This window comes from Euprymna scolopes, chromosome 7 (genome assembly GCF_053919585.1).
Source record: "Euprymna scolopes isolate OS-2025 chromosome 7, ASM5391958v1, whole genome shotgun sequence".
NCBI classification, from domain to species: domain Eukaryota; kingdom Metazoa; phylum Mollusca; class Cephalopoda; order Sepiida; family Sepiolidae; genus Euprymna; species Euprymna scolopes.
Window position 1 is genome coordinate 128,728,892 of NC_136488.1, and position 23,872 is coordinate 128,752,763.

At 35.3% G+C, this 23,872-nt stretch overlaps 1 protein-coding gene across 1 annotated transcript in view; it reads right to left on the reverse strand.

The window, feature by feature from the left end:
- Positions 1 to 12,841: 12,841 nt before the first annotated feature.
- The window catches only part of LOC145279939 (uncharacterized), a 524,321-nt gene continuing 513,290 nt past the window's right edge, over positions 12,842 to 23,872 (reverse strand). The window contains exon 3 of the mRNA XM_080131525.1: positions 12,842 to 14,630. Coding sequence (XP_079987651.1) covers positions 14,253 to 14,630 — 378 coding nt within the window. The 3' untranslated portion in view covers positions 12,842 to 14,252. The remainder of the gene's footprint in view (positions 14,631 to 23,872) is intronic.

A 23,872-nucleotide genomic window follows, 5' to 3' on the forward strand; every position in this document is an offset into this window, starting at 1 on the left:
GAGATAGTTAAATAACGTCTATTACTGGGTACATGCTTGGGTATGATATAGTTAAATAACGTCTATCACTGGGTACATGCTCGGATATGAGATAGTTAAATAAAGTCTATTACTGGGTACATGCTTGGGTATGATATAGTTAAATAACGTCTATCACTGGGTACATGCTCGGATATGAGATAGTTAAATAAAGTCTATTACTGGGTACATGCTTGGGTATGAGATAGTTAAATAACGTCTATCACTGGGTACATGCTCGGATATGAGATAGTTAAATAAAGTCTATTACTGGGTACATGCTTGGGTATGATATAGTTAAATAAAGTCTATCACTGGGTACATGCTCGGATATGAGATAGTTAAATAAAGTCTATTACTGGGTACATGCTTGGGTATGAGATAGTTAAATAAAGTCTATCACTGGGTACATGCTCGGATATGAGATAGTTAAATAAAGTCTATTACTGGGTACATGCTTGGGTATGAGATAGTTAAATAAAGTCTATCACTGGGTACATGCTCGGATATGAGATAGTTAAATAAAGTCTATTACTGGGTACATGCTTGGGTATGAGATAGTTAAATAACGTCTATCACTGGGTACATGCTCGGATATGAGATAGTTAAATAAAGTCTATTACTGGGTACATGCTTGGGTATGAGATAGTTAAATAACGTCTATCACGGGGTACATGCTCGGCTATGAGATAGTTAAATAAAGTCTATTACTGGGTACATGCTTGGGTATGAGATAGTTAAATAAAGTCTATCACTGGGTACATGCTCGGATATGAGATAGTTAAATAAAGTCTATTACTGGGTACATGCTTGGGTATGAGATAGTTAAATAACGTCTATATCTGGGTACATGCTCGGATATGAGATAGTTAAATAAAGTCTATTACTGGGTACATGCTTGGGTATGATATAGTTAAATAAAGTCTATCACTGGGTACATGCTCGGATATGAGATAGTTAAATAAAGTCTATTACTGGGTACATGCTTGGGTATGAGATAGTTAAATAACGTCTATCACTGGGTACATGCTCGGATATGAGATAGTTAAATAAAGTCTATTACTGGGTACATGCTTGGGTATGAGATAGTTAAATAATGTCTATCACTGGGTACATGCTCGGATATGAGATAGTTAAATAAAGTCTATTACTGGGTACATGCTTGGGTATGATATAGTTAAATAACGTCTATCACTGGGTACATGCTCGGATATGAGATAGTTAAATAAAGTCTATTACTGGGTACATGCTTGGGTATGATATAGTTAAATAAAGTCTATCACTGGGTACATGCTCGGATATGAGATAGTTAAATAAAGTCTATTACTGGGTACATGCTTGGGTATGATATAGTTAAATAAAGTCTATCACTGGGTACATGCTCGGATATGAGATAGTTAAATAAAGTCTATTACTGGGTACATGCTTGGGTATGATATAGTTAAATAAAGTCTATCACTGGGTACATGCTCGGATATGAGATAGTTAAATAAAGTCTATTACTGGGTACATGCTTGGGTATGAGATAGTTAAATAAAGTCTATCACTGGGTACATGCTCGGATATGAGATAGTTAAATAAAGTCTATTACTGGGTACATGCTTGGGTATGATATAGTTAAATAACGTCTATCACTGGGTACATGCTCGGATATGAGATAGTTAAATAAAGTCTATTACTGGGTACATGCTTTGGTATGATATAGTTAAATAAAGTCTATCACTGGGTACATGCTCGGATATGAGATAGTTAAATAACGTCTATTACTGGGTACATGCTTGGGTATGATATAGTTAAATAACGTCTATCACTGGGTACATGCTCGGATATGAGATAGTTAAATAAAGTCTATTACTGGGTACATGCTTGGGTATGATATAGTTAAATAACGTCTATCACTGGGTACATGCTCGGATATGAGATAGTTAAATAAAGTCTATTACTGGGTACATGCTTGGGTATGAGATAGTTAAATAACGTCTATCACTGGGTACATGCTCGGATATGAGATAGTTAAATAAAGTCTATTACTGGGTACATGCTTGGGTATGATATAGTTAAATAAAGTCTATCACTGGGTACATGCTCGGATATGAGATAGTTAAATAAAGTCTATTACTGGGTACATGCTTGGGTATGAGATAGTTAAATAAAGTCTATCACTGGGTACATGCTCGGATATGAGATAGTTAAATAAAGTCTATTACTGGGTACATGCTTGGGTATGAGATAGTTAAATAAAGTCTATCACTGGGTACATGCTCGGATATGAGATAGTTAAATAAAGTCTATTACTGGGTACATGCTTGGGTATGAGATAGTTAAATAAAGTCTATCACTGGGTACATGCTCGGATATGAGATAGTTAAATAAAGTCTATTACTGGGTACATGCTTGGGTATGAGATAGTTAAATAACGTCTATCACGGGGTACATGCTCGGCTATGAGATAGTTAAATAAAGTCTATTACTGGGTACATGCTTGGGTATGAGATAGTTAAATAAAGTCTATCACTGGGTACATGCTCGGATATGAGATAGTTAAATAAAGTCTATTACTGGGTACATGCTTGGGTATGAGATAGTTAAATAACGTCTATATCTGGGTACATGCTCGGATATGAGATAGTTAAATAAAGTCTATTACTGGGTACATGCTTGGGTATGATATAGTTAAATAAAGTCTATCACTGGGTACATGCTCGGATATGAGATAGTTAAATAAAGTCTATTACTGGGTACATGCTTGGGTATGAGATAGTTAAATAACGTCTATCACTGGGTACATGCTTGGATATGAGATAGTTAAATAAAGTCTATTACTGGGTACATGCTTGGGTATGAGATAGTTAAATAACGTCTATCGCTGGGTACATTCTCGGATATGAGATAGTTAAATAAAGTCTATTACTGGGTACATGCTTGGGTATGAGATAGTTAAATAAAGTCTATCACTGGGTACATGCTCGGATATGAGATAGTTAAATAAAGTCTATTACTGGGTACATGCTTGGGTATGATATAGTTAAATAACGACTATCACTGGGTACATTCTCGGACATGAGATAGTTAAATAAAGTCTATTACTGGGTACATGCTTGGGTATGAGATAGTTAAATAACGTCTATCACTGGGTACATGCTCGGATATGAGATAGTTAAATAAAGTCTATTACTGGGTACATGCTTGGGTATGAGATAGTTAAATAAAGTCTATCACTGGGTACATGCTCGGATATGAGATAGTTAAATAAAGTCTATTACTGGGTACATGCTTGGGTATGAGATAGTTAAATAACGTCTATCACTGGGTACATTCTCGGATATGAGATAGTTAAATAAAGTCTATTACTGGGCACATGCTCGGATATGAGATAGTTAAATAACGTCTATCACTGGGTACATGCTTGGGTATGAGATAGTTAAATAACGTCTATCACTGGGTACATGCTCGGATATGAGATAGTTAAATAAAGTCTATTACTGGGTACATGCTTGGGTATGAGATAGTTAAATAACGTCTATCACTGGGTACATGCTTGGGTATGAGATAGTTAAATAACGTCTATCACTGGGTACATGCTCGGATATGAGATAGTTAAATAAAGTCTATTACTGGGCACATGCTCGGATATGAGATAGTTAAATAAAGTCTATTACTGGGTACATGCTTGGGTATGAGATAGTTAAATAACGTCTATCACTGGGTACATGCTCGGATATGAGATAGTTAAATAAAGTCTATTACTGGGTACATGCTTGGGTATGAGATAGTTAAATAAAGTCTATCACTGGGTACATGCTCGGCTATGAGATAGTTAAATAAAGTCTATTACTGGGTACATGATTGGGTATGAGATAGTTAAATAAAGTTTATCACTGGGTACATGCTCGGATATGAGATAGTTAAATAAAGTCTATTACTGGGTACATGCTTGGGTATGAGATAGTTAAATAAAGTCTATCACTGGGTACATGCTCGGATATGAGATAGTTAAATAAAGTCTATTACTGGGTACATGCTTGGGTATGAGATAGTTAAATAACGTCTATCACTGGGTACATGCTCGGATATGAGATAGTTAAATAAAGTCTATTACTGGGTACATGCTTGGGTATGATATAGTTAAATAAAGTCTATCACTGGGTACATGCTCGGATATGAGATAGTTAAATAAAGTCTATTACTGGGTACATGCTTGGGTATGAGATAGTTAAATAACGTCTATCACTGGGTACATGCTTGGATATGAGATAGTTAAATAAAGTCTATTACTGGGTACATGCTTGGGTATGAGTTAGTTAAATAAAATCTATTACTGGGTACATGCTTGGGTATGAGATAGTTAAATAACGTCTATCACTGGGTACATGCTCGGATATGAGATAGTTAAATAAAGTCTATTACTGGGTACATGCTTGGGTATGAGATAGTTAAATAAAGTCTATTACTGGGTACATGCTTGGGTATGAGATAGTCAAATAAAGTCTATTACTGGGTACATGCTTGGATATGAGATAGTTAAATAAAGTCTATTACTGGGTACATGCTTGGGTATGAGATAGTTAAATAAAGTCTATTACTGGGTACATGCTTGGGTATGAGATAGTTAAATAACGTCTATTACTGGGTACATGCTTGGATATGAGATAGTTAAATAAAGTCTATTACTGGGTACATGCTCGGATATGAGATAGTTAAATAAAGTCTATTACTGGGTACATGCTTGGGTATGAGATAGTTAAATAACGTCTATCACTGGGTACATGCTTGGATATGAGATAGTTAAATAAAGTCTATTACTGGGTACATGCTTGGGTATGAGATAGTTAAATAAAGTCTATTACTGGGTACATGCTTGGGTATGATATAGTTAAATAACGTCTATCACTGGGTACATGCTCGGATATGAGATAGTTAAATAAAGTCTATTACTGGGTACATGCTTGGGTATGAGATAGTTAAATAAAGTCTATAAATGGGTACATGCTCGGATATGAGATAGTTAAATAAAGTCTATTACTGGGTACATGCTTGGGTATGAGATAGTTAAATAACGTCTATCACTGGGTACATGCTCGGATATGAGATAGTTAAATAAAGTCTATTACTGGGCACATGCTCGGATATGAGATAGTTAAATAACGTCTATCACTGGGTACATGCTCGGATATGAGATAGTTAAATAAAGTCTATTACTGGGTACATGCTTGGGTATGAGATAGTTAAATAAAGTCTATTACTGGGTACATGCTTGGGTATGATATAGTTAAATAAAGTCTATCACTGGGTACATGCTCGGATATGAGATAGTTAAATAAAGTCTATTACTGGGTACATGCTTGGGTATGAGATAGTTAAATAACGTCTATCACTGGGTACATTCTCGGATATGAGATAGTTAAATAAAGTCTATTACTGGGTACATGCTCGGTCATGAGATAGTTAAATAACGTCTATCACGGGGTACATGCTCGGCTATGAGATAGTTAAATAAAGTCTATTACTGGGTACATGCTTGGGTATGAGATAGTTAAATAAAGTTTATCACTGGGTACATGCTCGGATATGAGATAGTTAAATAAAGTCTATTACTGGGTACATGCTTGGGTATGAGATAGTTAAATAACGTCTATCACTGGGTACATGCTCGGATATGAGATAGTTAAATAAAGTCTATTACTGGGTACATGCTTGGGTATGAGATAGTTAAATAACGTCTATCACTGGGTACATGCTCGGATATGAGATAGTTAAATAAAGTCTATTACTGGGTACATGCTTGGGTATGAGATAGTTAAATAAAGTCTATCACTGGGTACATGCTCGGATATGAGATAGTTAAATAAAGTCTATTACTGGGTACATGCTTGGGTATGAGATAGTTAAATAACGTCTATCACTGGGTACATGCTCGGATATGAGATAGTTAAATAAAGTCTATTACTGGGTACATGCTTGGGTATGATATAGTTAAATAAAGTCTATCACTGGGTACATGCTCGGATATGAGATAGTTAAATAAAGTCTATTACTGGGTACATGCTTGGGTATGAGATAGTTAAATAACGTCTATCACTGGGTACATGCTTGGATATGAGATAGTTAAATAACGTCTATTACTGGGTACATGCTTGGGTATGAGATAGTTAAATAACGTCTATCACTGGGTACATGCTCGGATATGAGATAGTTAAATAAAGTCTATTACTGGGTACATGCTTGGGTATGAGATAGTTAAATAAAGTCTATCACTGGGTACATGCTCGGATATGAGATAGTTAAATAAAGTATATTACTGGGTACATGATTGGGTATGAGATAGTTAAATAACGTCTATCACTGGGTACATGCTCGGATATGAGATAGTTAAATAAAGTCTATTACTGGGTACATGCTTGGGTATGAGATAGTTAAATAAAGTCTATCACTGGGTACATGCTCGGATATGAGATAGTTAAATAAAGTCTATTACTGGGTACATGCTTGGGTATGAGATAGTTAAATAAAGTCTATCACTGGGTACATGCTTGGATATGAGATAGTTAAATAAAGTCTATTACTGGGTACATGCTTGGGTATGAGATAGTTAAATAACGTCTATCACTGGGTACATGCTCGGATATGAGATAGTTAAATAAAGTCTATTACTGGGTACATGCTTGGGTATGAGATAGTTAAATAAAGTCTATCACTGGGTACATGCTCGGATATGAGATAGTTAAATAAAGTCTATTACTGGGTACATGCTTGGGTATGAGATAGTTAAATAACGTCTATCACTGGGTACATTCTCGGATATGAGATAGTTAAATAAAGTCTATTACTGGGCACATGCTCGGATATGAGATAGTTAAATAAAGTCTATCACTGGGTACATGCTTGGCTATGAGATAGTTAAATAAAGTCTATCACTGGGTACATGCTTGGGTACCTTGGATCTTTCAGCAGGTACTTACTTTAGTTATATTACATAATAAAAAATAAACTAAAAAAATACTCTCATCTTTTCGACATATAATAAATATAACATGGGTACTTGTGTATATTTATAACTGAAAGTCCGTCTTTCAAACACCTCAGCCTAACATTCACAGGCAATATGAATTGGAATAAATACATTGAGGACTTTGTTAAAGCTGCTGCAAAGAAGGTGGACTCAGTTCTAGAGAGTATCCTGAATGAATTCGCCCATGCATAGGGTAGTGTTGTCACCTAGAGGTTGTTGCAGCTATCACTAATCTGTCACTCTTAGATAAGATAAAAAAAAATAGTCTCAAATCTAATAGAACATTAATCTCATTAAACAGATTTTACTTATTGTAATATGCTAATGAGATTATCTCTTGAACGTTTATTCTTTTTTAATAAATATTATATATAGAAACCATGCATGGTATAAGGATATATAAATGTTCGTTTTTAGTATTAAAATTTATTTGTGAAACAATGTATGTTTTGTACTTATTAATCAAATTGTGAAACAATCACCAGAAGGGAATACTTTATTATAACAGATAAATTAATGTTGTGACGATTCCAATATTTCTTCCGATTCCGATATAATTACCGATTCCGAATCTCTGTTCTTATAAATCTCTAAACGTTTAACAATAGAGTTGTTATTGTCCCCCAATTACTGTAAAACCGTGTACAGCATAATCGTGTTTGGCGGTGGTCGTAACAGCAAAGACGTTAGAGTTTTTTTCCGTTCTTTTCCTCCTTTACGGTACGGGTTTGAGCCTGCCCTCCTACTACCCCTCCCCCTTTTGTTTTGCTCAACATGCACATCCAAACACCCGGGCAACACCGGGCTGAAATGCTAGCATATCTATAAAAGTGAACGTGTCTGTGTGTGTACACTTCCCTGCGCAATAACTCTGTCAATTTTAAGTCTACAGACGCGAACTTCGAAATACAGGGTGCTGAGATTTGGGGAAAATCTTTGTAATTCGTTTTCGGTCAGAAATTTGACTGTTAAGGGGTTAACGTTCAACGATTTAACTTTTAAGAACTCTGCCAAACTCCTCCGACAGTTTTGTGTCTAAACACATGAAATTTTAGATATAGGTTCCTTGGACATGGATCTAATTTAATAACTTGATTTGAGCCCAAAACAATAAATGTCAAAGGGTCATAATAGGGGTCAAATTTTTAAAAAATTGACCGCTTTTTTTAAATGTTTGCTCAAGATACACCTCCAAACACCCGGGCAACGCCGGGCTGAAATACTAGTATGATATATTAAGTTTTCTGTTCAGTAGTTTTTGTTTTCACTTCGGACTTGTGTCATGTTTCCAGACCCTTATAGACCCACAACAGTTAGTTAGCTAGAAAGATATATCGATGAGGCATAAAAGTTTTTAGAGAGAGTTTGTGACTGCCCCCTCTCTCGCTCTCTATCACTCTCGCTCTCTCTCTCTCTCGCTCTCTCTTTCTCTCTCTCTCTCTCTCTCTCTCTCTATATATATATATATATTATTATTATTAGTAGTAGTAGTAGTAGTAGTAGTAGTAGTAGTAGTAGTAGTAGTAGTTTCCTGTTATAAAAACGTTGCTGAATTGGAAATTAGACAACGTATGTAAATATACGTTTAGAAAGCCATCCAAGGCAGCGTTTTAAAAAAATGTTTATCAATATATTTCGGCGAACACTCTTCCTTGTCAAGATTTTTTCTATCGCATGCCGCATGGCGGTACTATTAGCGGGGCAGGTCCGTTTGTTGTTGTTCAACGATGTTTAGGCTTTGTTTTTGTTTTTTATAAAGGCCAGGAATTCACTTGGCATGTGCTGAAAGGAATATTTGATTAGTTTCCTGTTTTAAAGAGGTTAGTAAATTAAATAGGAACAGGTATGTAAAAATTCGTTTAGAAAGCTATCCAACGCAAAGAATAAACACTTTAAAAGAATGTTCATCAATGTTTTTCGAGGGAACTCCCTCTCTCTCTCACTCTCTTCTCGCTCTCTCTCTCTCTCTCTCTCTCTCTCTCTCGTACACTCACACATGGCTTAGGCGAATCGATTTCTTTTTCATTTCATTGCGTTGATCCTATTTTTTAAAAATATATAAGTTTTTAAAACGTATCAAAATGTTAATATCTATCCATGCTTAAGATTAAACGCGGAAATTTGTATCCTGTATTTATAAGAAACTTACAAATAAAATGTTTATTGAAATTATTCGGATTTTCCGGACAACTTTTCTCATAAATGCCTCTCGTCTTAAAGAAGCCTCATAGTTTGACAAGCTTGTGAGACTAATCTTCACTCCTTACCTGAAATTTAAGATATACATTAAATCCGTTGTCAGTGTCGTTGAAAAAATAGAACAATCTAGTCTTATTTTAAGAAGCGTCTCTGTGCGTAACGTGGTCGTTACGTTTACCGTCGAACTCAGCACATTGTATATAAAAGCGTCTCGCAAAGAAACAAAGGAAAGATAATCGAGTCGGTTTTTTTTCAGTTGAAATGAAAAGCATTTATTAACGAGCGTTTTATCATATATTCGTTTGCCAGAGCGCTTTCTTCTTAAATTCTACTCAATTATGCAGAATGTAGAAACTATGCATAATCTTCCAAGGCAGCGACAATGTGGGCGCATCACTGCGTTTCTCGTGAGACAATTACCCCTTTCCCAGTCCGTGGCTACAACCTGCTGATACATCTGCCGCTCATCATACGGCACACGGTCGTCCGCTATTTTTTTTTTTTTTTTCATACAAATTCTGATTTCATCTTTTAAAAGTTTCGATCGCACATACATGTGCTTCTAACTCGCTCGCCATGAGGTTCTCCGCTGTTGCAACACGCGTGCATTTTTTTTTTTTGGGGGGGGGGGTCGCTTGCCGCCACGTGAATTCTCATCGCTTTTCGTCCATGTGTGTCCTGCTTCTCCTCTCTCTCTCTCTCTCTCTCTTTCTCTCTCTCTCTCTCCCACTCTCTCTCTTCTATTACTGTGATGTCACTTCGCGCACCGGCTCAGCCATTTGAATATCTGTTATGCGTCTGCTGCTGCTGCTACAAGCGCTAGTGGCTCTATTACATGTGGTGCTGGCAATGTTGTACCATACACGGATGATGCGATTTGGGATTTGGTTTGAGAAATAGGTGCCGATGACGTGCCGAAAGCAATACATGTCGAAAAATACAAGTGCGCGAAGATTTTAGTTTCGAAGCACCCAGAGTTTCAACCGTACAGTAGCATCTTGGTTCTTGCCATCCTAATGTGAAATTTGAACTCTATATGCCAGCCCTGCCAAGAAACTTAACCATTAATATATGACCTGCCTCCATAAATTGTTGAAAATCAAGTGGCAAGAACTAAAATACCAAACAGAGGTTTTAGCCTGGTCAAACCTTCCGTCATTACACACCATGTTACAACTAGGGTTGGATCAAATACAATTGTATTTGTATTTCAATTGTATTTAAATACAATTTTAATGTAATTGTATTTGTATTTTAACATCACAATAAAAAGTAATTTGTATTTGCATTTGTATTATGGCATCCAGGAAAATAGTATTTTGTATTTGTATTTATATTTGAGAGAGAGAGAGAGAGAGAGAGAGAGAGAGAGAGAGAGAGAGAGAGAGAGAAACTTTCAGAGCTCTAATGATAATAAAATGCAATGAGGACATGATATAGAATGTAATGTAGATGTTAAATTTGGAAGGAAATATTTATTTTCTTTTTCTTCTTTTTTTTGCATATTTTCAGATTTCTTTATTACTTTCAAAAAAAGTACTTATATTTGTTTTTTGTTTAAATCAGTTATTGTATTTTTATTTGTATTTTGAGATTGAGGAATAAAAGTAATTGTATTTGTATTTCTAGTAACCTAAACGAAAGTATTTGTATTTGCATTTCAATTGTTAAAAGTCAGTATTTGATCCAACCCTAGGTACAACTGTGCCAAGTTCGTTGGTCGAGTCATATACGCGGCATGTCTAATTCAAGGTTCTCAAAACAGCTCCTTTACAGTGAACCGTTGAAAAGAAAAAACTCCACAGGGGGACAGAGGAAACGGTTACTTCTACCCCCCCCCCCATCAGATATTTCACTCCTGATGCAATTCTTTACCTATATAAAAGCTAGGTACGGCCAACGATGGAGTTCTGTTGCCATATCTGGGCAGGAGCTGCTAGAAGCAGTTATCTTGCCTTGACAGAGTTCAAAATATACTTAGTAGCTTAGTGGGGGATGCTCTTTTCTCTTTCCTTCAATCTCTTTCCCACACAAGAGATGTTGCGAGCCTGTCTCTGTTTTATCGTTATTTTCATGGCAAGTGCTCATGTAAGCTTCAATCCATGGTTCCCCCTCGTCAAACTTTCACAAAAAAACACTCGTCTAGCCAAAACCACTATCAATAATTTCCCACACTCTTTATCTGTGCCTAAACCTAAACGTAAATTCCATGAACAAAGCTTCTTTGTTAGAACTGCACACCTGTGGAACTCTTTTCCATTTGCCTGCTTTCCAGCTGGCTACAATTTGATTGTCTTCAAGTCCAACGTAAACAAGTTCTTGATGAACCATTCCCCCTAAGTAATCCAATTTACAAAATTCCCACTACTTATGTTTACTACGCTATAATCACATTGACTAATGTATACCCATTAACCATTATCCTCGAGTGGCTTCCGGGACTGGATAAGTAGTGATTCCTGTGTAAAAAAAATAAAATAAAATAAAGGAAAATCTGAAGTGCTCCCTTTTTCTATGCTTTCTATGTTCCCACATTTGCATATCTCACGTGATCTCTTTTCCGGGAACATCATGTATAATTTTTTGCTCTATCCGTCGCCATGTTTCTTTTTTCACCTCCCTCTCGATAAGTCGGCTTTCCATATCACTGGCTCTTTTTTTTCTTTTTCACTCTTTTACACGGCCCTCCCCTTGATCTCTTAAGTCTCTTACGCTAAGTGGTCATCCAACTATTCTGACGGACGTTGCTCTCTATTTGGGGGATCTTCGCAATGTTTCTTGTTGGGATTCCTGTGGCTCATTATCCCCATCCTTCTCTTGGTACACCGTCCAACTATGGAAGGCAGTAATTACTGGGGATACAGTTAAAAGACTCAACATTCCTATCCCGTTGCGGCTACCACCTGACGAAGGCCAGAGGAATAGTTGCCCGAAACGTCGTAAAACAACTAAGAGATGAGGATAATAGTCTGCAATAAATGAAATAAATGCAGCTAACATGATTATACGCTTGGCCTTCTGGTCAATATCAAAGTGTAGTATCTGTTCTTCAGATCTACACTTCAATTTCTTGTTCTCTGTCAGTGGAGGAGAAATCCTTCACGACTGAGACAATTTTAATTTTTGTTCCTTTTCTCCACATTAAAAAACGACCCTGGCGTCTAACTCTGTCCCGTGGGGAGGCATTGTAAATAGGAACATGATTATACGTACGTGGGCGGTAAACAGGTACATCATTAAAGAGAGGACAGCCAATACAACACATAGCCACACTAACCTAAACTTTCGTGTCTCCGCAAACCCGAGTCCATAACATTATATTGATTAACGTCTCTTTGTTTTTATTCTACTTTAATATTTTATCTCAATACAATCGTATGGTAGACCCTTTCTTTTTTATATATAATTTGTAGAAACTGGTTTATTTTCCAAACATCGTGCCACTTTGATTTGCACTTAGTTCGACCCTTTGTAAAGATTAACACTAGCTTATGTAATCGCTATCTGACATTGTGTAACAATATTTTTTTTACAGGAGATATATTTTTTAGTTTTGGGTAAAATGTTGTAATGCTAACCCATTGTGACTGTAGCAAAAGAACAAAAACATCTTCGTAAAAATAAAGTATTTCTTTATTCGTTATAATTGTACAATACGATGTAAAGTTATTCTTCATGTTTTGCCAAGAGACAAGCAATAAACATAAATCTTGTTTTCAAAGTTGTTAGTATGCATATTTAGAAAAAAGTCAATAAACAAATAATCATTTAGATAGTAGTACATTTCTTGACCATATATGTTGGTTTGAACATCTATAGGTTCTTATTCATACTGCATAGCCATAATGACTGCATGTAATACATGATTGGAGTTTATAATTATTCTAATTAGATTAGCCAAAACGGAATTTCTATCGACAATATTACATTAAAAATTATACCTGTTCCTACGGTTTCAAATACATGTATCAATGTTTTTGTTTTTTTTATTAAGTCTGGTTAGTGACTGCTCTTTTCAGGTTAGATCAAAATGTTAAGGTCTGTTTTCTCTTTGGCAAAAAAAAGAAGCAAACTTCCTATTCGAATTAGTTAATTTGTTATGTCTCATTTAGATTTTACCTTTTTCAGGTAACTCAATATATCCAACAAAAAAAAAATCTACGCTGTGTCATTTTAGACACGTTGGAGGAAAAGAAATACATAGCCCTCGCGAATAACAAATAAAAAAAAATCAACTTTAAAAATTATAATTAAAAATTATACAAAAAATATATATATTTTTTTAAATTTAACAGCAAATACTCCGAATATTTAAAAAAAAAACATTAACCTTCTCCATAAAACTTAATAGAAACATAACAAGAGGTTCGGAAGGAAACAGATGTTCAGGTCACAGGCGCAGAGCAGTTTGTGAGCCAAGTGTAACAACATATATGTTGTGGGGGCTGACGGTGGCTGAGTGATTAACGACACATTAGTATGCCAAGTTCGAATCTAGTTCGTTCGGTAGAAACACTTTCATCCAACCCATAATTTCACAGAAAAGAATAAATAAAATAACACCGGGGCGATTTTGGAAAAAATTCATAGGAATGTACTTCATGTATCTGGGTGTGTTCTTAGACAGATTTTGAATCGGAATACCATCGATAAGCATGGAAAATCAATAATGGAAAAAAAATCCGATAAAAGAAGGAGCAGTCTGATTTCGACGAAGTTCAACCATCGACAACTACTTGTATAAACCTATTAAAGAGAAAGAGTTCCGTAGTTGCAAAGACAGCCCCAGATATTCCATAGATGAAAATCTTGCCAAGGAGACCTTTATTCTAAACCCTATCAGACGCGTTTGGTATGTCAAGAGAGGACACCCCGTCGATTGTTTTGTCGATTCTATGTGAGATTACATCAGATACATCTGCTTCGCTGTCAAAAGAAGCAACTTGTGTCTGTGTTCCGAAAAAAAAAAAGTTTTCCTGCATTACCCATTGCTAAAAAAATATCCCCCCCCCCCAAATAAAACCATTTAAGATTTCATCGGATCATCAGCACTTTGTGAACGGTCGAGAGCTGCGTTTTTCCGCACCAGATTGACCCGCGGTATGCCGTACATGAGAAAGACATCGTCAGCCAACGAGTGGTTCTGGATCTGATTAACGGACCTCCGCCCGTACGTCTGGCGCAAGTTCATTCCAAAGCTGGGCACCTTGACGCTATTTCGAAAGCTTTCTTCGCCTAGTCGACCAGTGATGAGATGGGGCATTTCCTTCTGGCCGCCGTCGTGGTAAACCTTTAAATTATGCGAGAGATTTTCATTAACTGATATACGCCAGGCCGTCCACTCGTGAAGCGCTGCCTCGTTTGTTGACACTGAACGATATGGAGTCATCGGTCGAGATTGATCCTAGAAGAAAAGAAAAAAAAAACTAAAATTAGAACAATATATGCATTAAAACATCTCTATTTATATACAAAAGTCAGGTTGTCAGTGTATGTATGTGAGTACATTCCCTATGAACTCCAAACAATATTGGGTAAATTTCATACGAATATACCCTATGCTTGTGGGAGTGTTCTTAGATAGGTTTCGTTTCGGAATGCCTTCGATAAGTATCGAAAATCGATAATCGAACAAATCCGACAAAGGAAGGAACAGTCGGACTTCAATGAAAATTTACTTATAAAGCTTTACACCACAAGTGCATTTGAAAAGTTTTATAACTACACAAGCGGAAAGGTCCGGCGTATAAAATCAACAGTAGGTTCTTTGGTAAGACAAGGGCGCATTTGAAATGAATTTTTATGTTTAGAGCACTATTTAACCATGACTTTTTTTTACAGGGGGCTACCACTTATCAAGGCCAAAATGTCAATCCTGCGTAAGCCTACGGTTGTCACTTAGACAACAGCGTAGTGATCATTGATGGGGGAAATTGGGTATAAATTGACAATTTAATGGGTCAACAAGAACTTGTTTACATTGAACTTGAAGTCTACCATGTTGTAGTCAGCTGGTAAGCGGGCTAGGAGGCCAGAGTTCTACAAGTGGGCAGTTCTAGGAAAGAATCTTTGTTCATGGAACATGAGTTCATATTTAAGCACAGATAGAAACTACAGATAGAAAGTTGGGGGACGTTGATAGTGGTACTAGATGGACGAGTGATCTTTGTTAACTTTTGTCGGGGGGTGATAGATTTGAGCTCAGACGAGCACCTGTTGTGATAATAACGATAGAGAATATTGAGGCTCGCAACGTCTCTTCTAGGGGAAAGGGGTTTGAGGGAGAAAATGGGATCTCTGACTGGATTACGAATTCGATTTTGAACTTTGTTAATGCAGAATAGGATGCCCCGAACGGCTCTACTCCAGATGTGGAAACAATACCCAATTTTAGTGATGATAAAATAATGCCAACTTATTGATATTAAAATAATAGTCAAACTAAAATTGATAGATCATCACCCAAAAGTATATATATATATATATATATATATATATATATATATATATTTATATATATATATATATATATATATATATATATATATATATATATATAGATAGATAGATAGATAGATAGATAGATCCTGGATATGACCTTAAACTATATCAAGTGATGAGGGCCCAGCTTGCATGCTTTGGGGAGTGTAGAGCCACACTTTAATTGGCATTGATCGCAGGTCCACTCTGACTCGGAGTGGTAGTACCTGTTAGGGTTCTAACTATGGGTTAAATAGAAACCGACTTGAAAACAACAAATATATTCTATTTAAAAAAAATTCTTCAAAATCTTTGGATTCGGCATTAAATAACTTGAAAAGCGTTGATATGCCGTAAAATAAAAACAACCAACTTTAAGCTAAATTTAATGTAACTGTTTAAACAAACAAAACCTCATTTGATTGACCTTTTATTCTTCTATAATTTTGCCTGTTCATATTTGACATATATATATATATATATATATATATATATATATATATATTTGACTTATATATATATATATATTTGACTTATATATATATAAATATATATATAAATATATATAGTTATATATATATATATATATATATATATATATAAATATATATAGTTATATATATAAATATATATATAAATATATAAATATATATATGTATATATATAAATATATATAAATATATATAAATATATATATAAATATATATATAAATATATATATATATATCTATATATATATGTAAATATATATATATATAAATATATATATGTATATAAATATATATATATATGACTAATTCATTTAATCACATAAATTAATGTACGAAAGTATAATTTTATGCGTAACCTTTACTTCAACAGTGCTCAATACATAGGTAGAGCTAGGTAGTAAGTTATAAAAATATATATGGCAATAAAGCTACACAGAATATTCCGCGTTTCATCCACACAAGGATTCGGTGACGCATCCTAGCATGGATGAAACCCAGAATAATCTGTGTAGCTTAATTGCCATATATATATGGCAATTAAGCTACACAACGAAGGCCATAAACTCCCCATATTTCCTCCTATAACACGGAACAAGCTAGGTAACATACAAATATCCGTGCATGAGGTCGCCAAGCTAATAAAGAACCTAGATTCCAGTAAAGCAACTGGCCCTGATGGCATCCCTATTATAGTGTTAAAAAAGCTTCAACCAGAACTTGCTCCCATACTTACGAAACTATTTAAGCGCTGCCTTAAGGAGAAGTGCTTTCCGACTCCCTGGAAGACCTCATCAGTTTGCCCTGTATTTAAGAATTCAGGTGATAAGTCATCTCCCTCTCAGTACAGACCAATAAGTATCCTGTGTGTTATGAGTAAGTTGCTGGAATCCATATTAAATAGAGAAATAGTCAACCACCTCAGCAGGAATAACCTTCTTAGTGACACACAATATGGTTTCCGCTCTGCAAGATCTACCGCAGATGTGCTGACGGTTATATCCCACAGGATTAGTGACTCTCTTGACAAAGGCTTCCTTTCTAGGGCAATTGCTCTCGACATATCAAAGGCCTTCGACAAGGTATGGCATAAGGTTCTACTTCACAAGATTTCCAGCTACGGTATAACTGGAAATGTTTTCTCAATCATTAAATCATTTCTCTCTGATAGGCTCATAAGAGTAGTGGTAGATGGACAAAAATTGGAGGCCTGCAATATAAATGCTGGAGTCCCTCAGGGGTCAATACTGGGCCCAACTCTCTTCCTGATCTACATCAGTGACCTCCCTAAACACATACTTAAATCATTCGTTGACATCTATGCTGATGACACGACCATCTACGGCAACACATCAAAGGCTGTAAATGACAAAGTTCTCTCTGATTCTCTCTCCTCTGATCTCGAGCGCGTGGTTCAGTGGGGGAAGATGTGGCTGGTTACCTTTAATGCATCCAAAACCCAACTCCTATCCTTACATCATCAACGCTCTGATCCCCATCTGGCATCAATTGTGATGGATGGCTATCGTCTGGGTGAGGCCCCGTGTTTTGACAAGCTTCTGGGTTTGACCTTTACTCCTGATCTGAAATGGAACACGTACATCAAGTCTGTTGCCAAGGTCGCTGGAAAGATGGTGGGATCCTTCTACCGCTCCAGAAGATATCTCACTACGGATGCAATTCTCTATCTATATAAAAGCCAAGTACGTCCAAGGATGGAATACTGTTGCCATATCTGGGCAGGGGCTGCTAAAAACAGCCTATCCTGCCTTGACAGAGTACAAAATAGACTTCGTGGCTTAGTGGGGGATGCCCTTTTCTCTACCCTGCAACCTCTCTCCCACAGAAGAGACGTTGCGAGCCTGTCCTTGTTTTATCGTTATTTCCATGGCAGATGCTCATCTGAACTCCAATCTCTGGTCCCCCCTCGCCAATCTTTCACGAAAAACACCCGTCTAGCTGAATCCACTGTGAAAAATTTCCCCCACTCTATATCTGTGCCTAAATCAAAACGCAGATTCCATGAACAAAGCTTCTTTCTTAGAACTGCACGCCTGTGGAACTCTGTTCCGTCTGCCTGCTCCCTCCGGACTATAACTTGGTTGTCTTAAAGTCCAATGTTAACAAATTCCTAATGAACCGCCCCATTAAGTAAACATATCAGCAAATCTCCTCACTAACGTAATGTACTTGCAATAACCCTTATCCCTGAGTGGCGTCCGGGCCTTGATAAGTGGTGATCACTGTGTAAAAAACAAAAACAAAAAAAAAACATAATTATAATTAAGCTACACAGATATATATATATATATATATATAAACATAATTATATATATATATATATAAACATAATTATAATTAAGCTACACAGACATATATATATATAAACATATCTATGTATATATACATATATCTATATATATATATTACATATACACACACATATATATATATACATATATGTATATATATATACATATATGTACATAAATGTGTGTGTGTGTGTGTGTGTGTGTGTGTGTGTGTGTGTATGTGTGTGTGTGAATAAAAATTTAATAAAAATTCCAGGATGGTTGTTTTTCAAAACAACATATATATATATATATATATATATATATATATATATATATATATATGTGTGTGTGTGTGTGTGTGTGTGTGTGTGTATATATATATATATATATATATATATATATATATATATATAAATATATAAACCTAACATTAGTCAAGCGGATGCTCTGTGTACGTGTGTTCGACATCGCTCGTGCTTCCTATGCTCTCCTCTAAAACTATTTACTTACTGGTAACGTATCTATTTAAATCCCCGTCGTGTATCGATTTCTCTAAGCCCATGAAGGCGTTAATTAGCTACCATGCCGATTTCAGCCCACGGTGAAGATGACCCCGATTTAAAAATGCCACAGGATATAAATGTAATACACGTGCTTCATGTCAGAGACGAATACACACACATACACACACACATACACACACACATACACAGACGGAAAAATCATTAACAAGAAAATGAAAAGAACAAAATAATTTGCAAAAATACAAAAACATCGAAAAGTAACTATTTAAATTGTTATCCATCAACAAATTGCCAGTCGCAATAATCCTCATCCTTAACACTATAAGGGATGTCTTAGCCTTCGGCTTAAGACCAAAGTGTAGTATCTGTTTTGATGGTAAACTTAATTTTTTTGTGCCCAGTTAGTAGAGGAGTAATCCTTCTCATCTGAGACAAATTTTAATTTTTTTTTCCTCCGCATTAAAAACAACCTTTCTGCCTAACTCTGCCCTGGTGGGAAGGCAAAGTAAATTGGAATCCTTATTCTCGAGTGACTTTCAGCGATTTTAAGCGGTAATCTAATATATATGGCTGTCTTTCTGTCTGACTGTCTGTCTGTCTCCATATATTCAAACTCTATCTCCCCAGAAACTAAAAGTCGCAGCATTGCGCTAGTGGCCTCTAACGATTGGATTTTTTTACGCACCTGGTCTTTAGTAGGTTTGAATAGTTTTTATGGGGTCAAAAATAGGTCAAAATTTAAAAAAATCGTTATTGTATAGTGTATAGTGGTAACATCACCAGCTTTGAATGCTACAGTTTTGCTTTCGGTTTCGATTCTAGTTGAAGGCACCGAAATATTTTTTTTTTTACTTTTGAAATCACGACTCTACAATAATATATACGAATCTGGACAAATTAAAATATCATATTTAAGCGTATTTTACGATTAGCAAAGCCGTATCCCCTCGCCCGTTAGCTTATTAGTACGGGTACTGTTCCAAACCTAATAACCCTCGCTTTTTTTTATTCCGTATGAATAGATCAGATGGATTGCAAATTAAATTGTTATGAAGGAATATGTATGGAGTATTGTTGCCACATTTGGGCTAGTGCGTCTGCTACTAATCTCTCACTCTTAGTCGGGGCTCAAAAAAGAGTCGCCAATCTAATAGATCCCGCACTGTCAGCTAGGCTTCAACCTCTGTCCCATCGACGAAATGTTGCATCACTCTGCCTGTTTTACAAGTAATTTAATGATAGGTTCTCCGACGAACTGCAAGCCCTTGTGCCCCTTCGACGAAAATATCCCCGACAAGCAGCAAAATCGCACCCCTACACAGTAGAGATCTCCAGATGCCAGAAAGCTTTCTTCTCTAATAGCTTCTTCCTTAGGACAGCTAAACTTTGGAATTCCCTTCCGGGTTTCTGCTTCCCTGACTGTACTGACATACATAAGTGCAAGTGTAATGTGAACAGACATCTTGCTGCTCAACTCCCAGCACAGTACCCATGCAAATCATGTCCCAGGTAGTAGCCCCCTACAACAAGGTGCGTCGTGACTTGTTTGGGGTAAAAATGCAAAAGAAGAAATAAATAAACTGAACTTATGCATTCATCACCTGAAAATTTCATATCTCTGTTGCAGATATTGATGGTGTGAGATTCTAAGAAAGCAGCACCTGTCACGGGCGTTCATCAGAAGTGGGGATGCGTTATTGAATTTCCGGTGAATAAGCGTTGAGCATGATGGTGACTATGTAGAAAAGTAAATTCTGGAGCACGAGTTCAATCTGGACTTGAAGACACTTTAGAAGAATGATATGCAATCTTATGAGATGACTGACTAATTTTTATGATTTTAGGTTCAAATGAACAGCTACAGCAGGAATTGGAATACACCATACTAAAGCCTGATTGTCACAGTTAATAAATTTATAAAAATGCAATCTGGACATAAGGGCACTTTAGAAGAATGATATGCAATAAAATTCTGTTTTAAACTTGGAAAAAAAATTGCCATTGAGACGTACGGAATACTTGAGACATCTTTTGAACATTAGAACACGTTTTTGGGTGGCATAAGAGATTCAATGAAGACAGGGAGATTGTGAGGCATAATGAAAGGTGTGAGGGAGTAATAAAGTCAGAACACCAGGGTTGACATGCCAAATAAAGAAATTCATGTATAAGGATCATCGTGTGTCTACGGAGACAGTTAGTGCACAGTATGATGACAGTGTAGTAACTGTACACAAAGTTATTCGCGACGAACTGAAAATGCGGAAGATTTTCGCGGAGTTTATCCTAAGGGTGCTCAGAGAAGATAAAAAAAGAAAGACGTTGTCATGACAACAAGGAGATGGACAAGCTGATCAGTTCAGATCCCACATTTTTGGATGCGGTGATAACCTACGATAAAATCTGGATCTACAGCTATGACACAGAAACCAAGAGACAGGATTTGCAGTGGAAGCATGCTGGCTCTCCCAAACCCAAGCCAAGATGGCCAGATAGAGCAAATTCAACCAGAAACTTATGATGATCCTTTGTTTGACAGCACGGGTATGATCTAAATGCACTGGGTTCCCGCTAGATAGACTAGAAAAATACTCTGTTGATGTTTTAAGGGAGTTTAGGAGAAGATTCCTTTGAAAAAGGCCAGCATTCTTCAAATCGAGTCAGTGGCATTTCCACCAGTCCATAACTCTATCTTTGTCAAAGACTATTTGACTAAGATAGACATAAATACAGTCCCTCATCCACCCTAAAGTCGAGAAATTACTCCCTTTGACTTTTGGTTATTCTCTAAGCTCAAGAAAAACCTTAGAGCTATCGTTATGAGATAAATGAGATGAAAGAGACAGTGTCGAAGGTCATTGACACGCTCAGAGAAGTGAACATCCATGGGGCTTTCCAGAGATTGTTAAAATGTTAAAACAAGTGCATTGCAACCGGAGGAGATTACTCCAAAGGGGACTAGAATTTCATCTCCGTTCTACGTGCTCATACAGAAAAAATGCATGCATGTATGTATATATGTATGTATGTATGTACATTGAGGATTTGTGCCGTTGTGAACGCATCTTAAATTTTAAAGTTGTACAAGCGGCGAAGCGGATGTCTGTCTCTTCTACGTGCTGTGTACATTGGATTGTTTTTCTTTTTTATTCATGTTAAATTCACCTATTTTTACCCAGCATCATCATCGTCGTCATGAACGTTGAGGATTTGTGCCGATGTGGACGCATCTTAAATTTAAAAGTTGTACAAGCGGCGAAGCGAATGTCCGTCTCGTCTACGTGCTATATATATATATATATATATATATATATATATATATATATATATATATATATATATATATATATATATGTGTGTGTGTGTATATATATATGTGTGTATATATATATGTGTATATATATGTGTGTATATATATATGTATATATATATGTGTGTATATATATATGTATATGTGTGTATATATATGTGTATATATATATATATGTATATATATATGTATATATATATATATATATATATATATATATATATATATATATTGAAATCAAAATTTTATAATATATAAAAATGAATACAACATTAAATGTATAATAATATATATGAAATCTGCAATACTTAAAATATCATATTTTAGCGTACTTTACGATCGGGCTACGCCGGGCGTCCCTGCTAGTTTAGATAAATACTTAATGCAGTTTTAACAGAATAATATCAGAGTGTGTCCATTTACGCTGAACATCTACAGAATGCTAACATCAATATATTACATGTGAATGAATTTCCACAAGTCCCGCTTATTATTATTATTATTGTTATTGTTGTTGTTGTTGTTGTTGTTGTTGTTATTTATTTATTTATTTATTTGTTTATTTTTTTGATATATAAATGATTATCCTAGAGAAACTATTTTCCGGTGTAAAATCAAAGTTAAGTATCCGATACTTTTGGTCTGGAATAGCTATTACCTCAGGCATAACATCTTTATTTGGATAAGAGTTTGTCCCTAAATCAACTGAGATACCGTCATCTAAAATTTCGAACATAGCCTTACATATTACTATTTTTTTTGGGGGGGGGGATTGATAGATAATAAACTCCAAAGCCAACTGAGCTATTATCTTACTAAAGTCATATATTTGCAATCAAATTCCCCAAATATATTACACTCGCAAAAATTACACTAGAAATAACAAATGCGTCTGCCATTTCCGATGGCAGAAGAGATTCAGTCATAAAATAGAATAGCAAACAAAAATGAAAAAGTTATGAACAACAACAAAAAATTCCTTGCTTATAAAACTGGGAAGAAGACATGATATTTTTTTTCATCCCAAAAATTAAACGAAATAGAATCCATTAAAAAAAAAAAAATACTTTCTAATCACCGAGATCGGAATGCGCGAAATTTTACGATTTTATTCAATAAATTATTTTTAAAAGTATTAAAAAAAAAAGGTATGTGAAAATCTAAAATTATCAATTTGAGTTTTATTTCAATTACATTTCGAGCGAAGAAATTCATTTTCACAAATTAATTTCATAAAATTCAGGAAAAGACCGCGTATGTTCCTCTCTTAAAATGCATATATATATATATCTATATATATATATATATATATTATATATAATATTATATATATTATATACATATAGTAATATGAATATATATAAAAGTATATATAGATATAAAGTATATATATAATTTATTATAGTAAATGATTATATATATATAAAGTATATATATATATATACAAAAAGTATATTTATATATATATATATAAAGTATATATGTACAAAGTATATATGCATACATATATAAAGTGTATATCTATACATATCTAAAGTATATATATATAT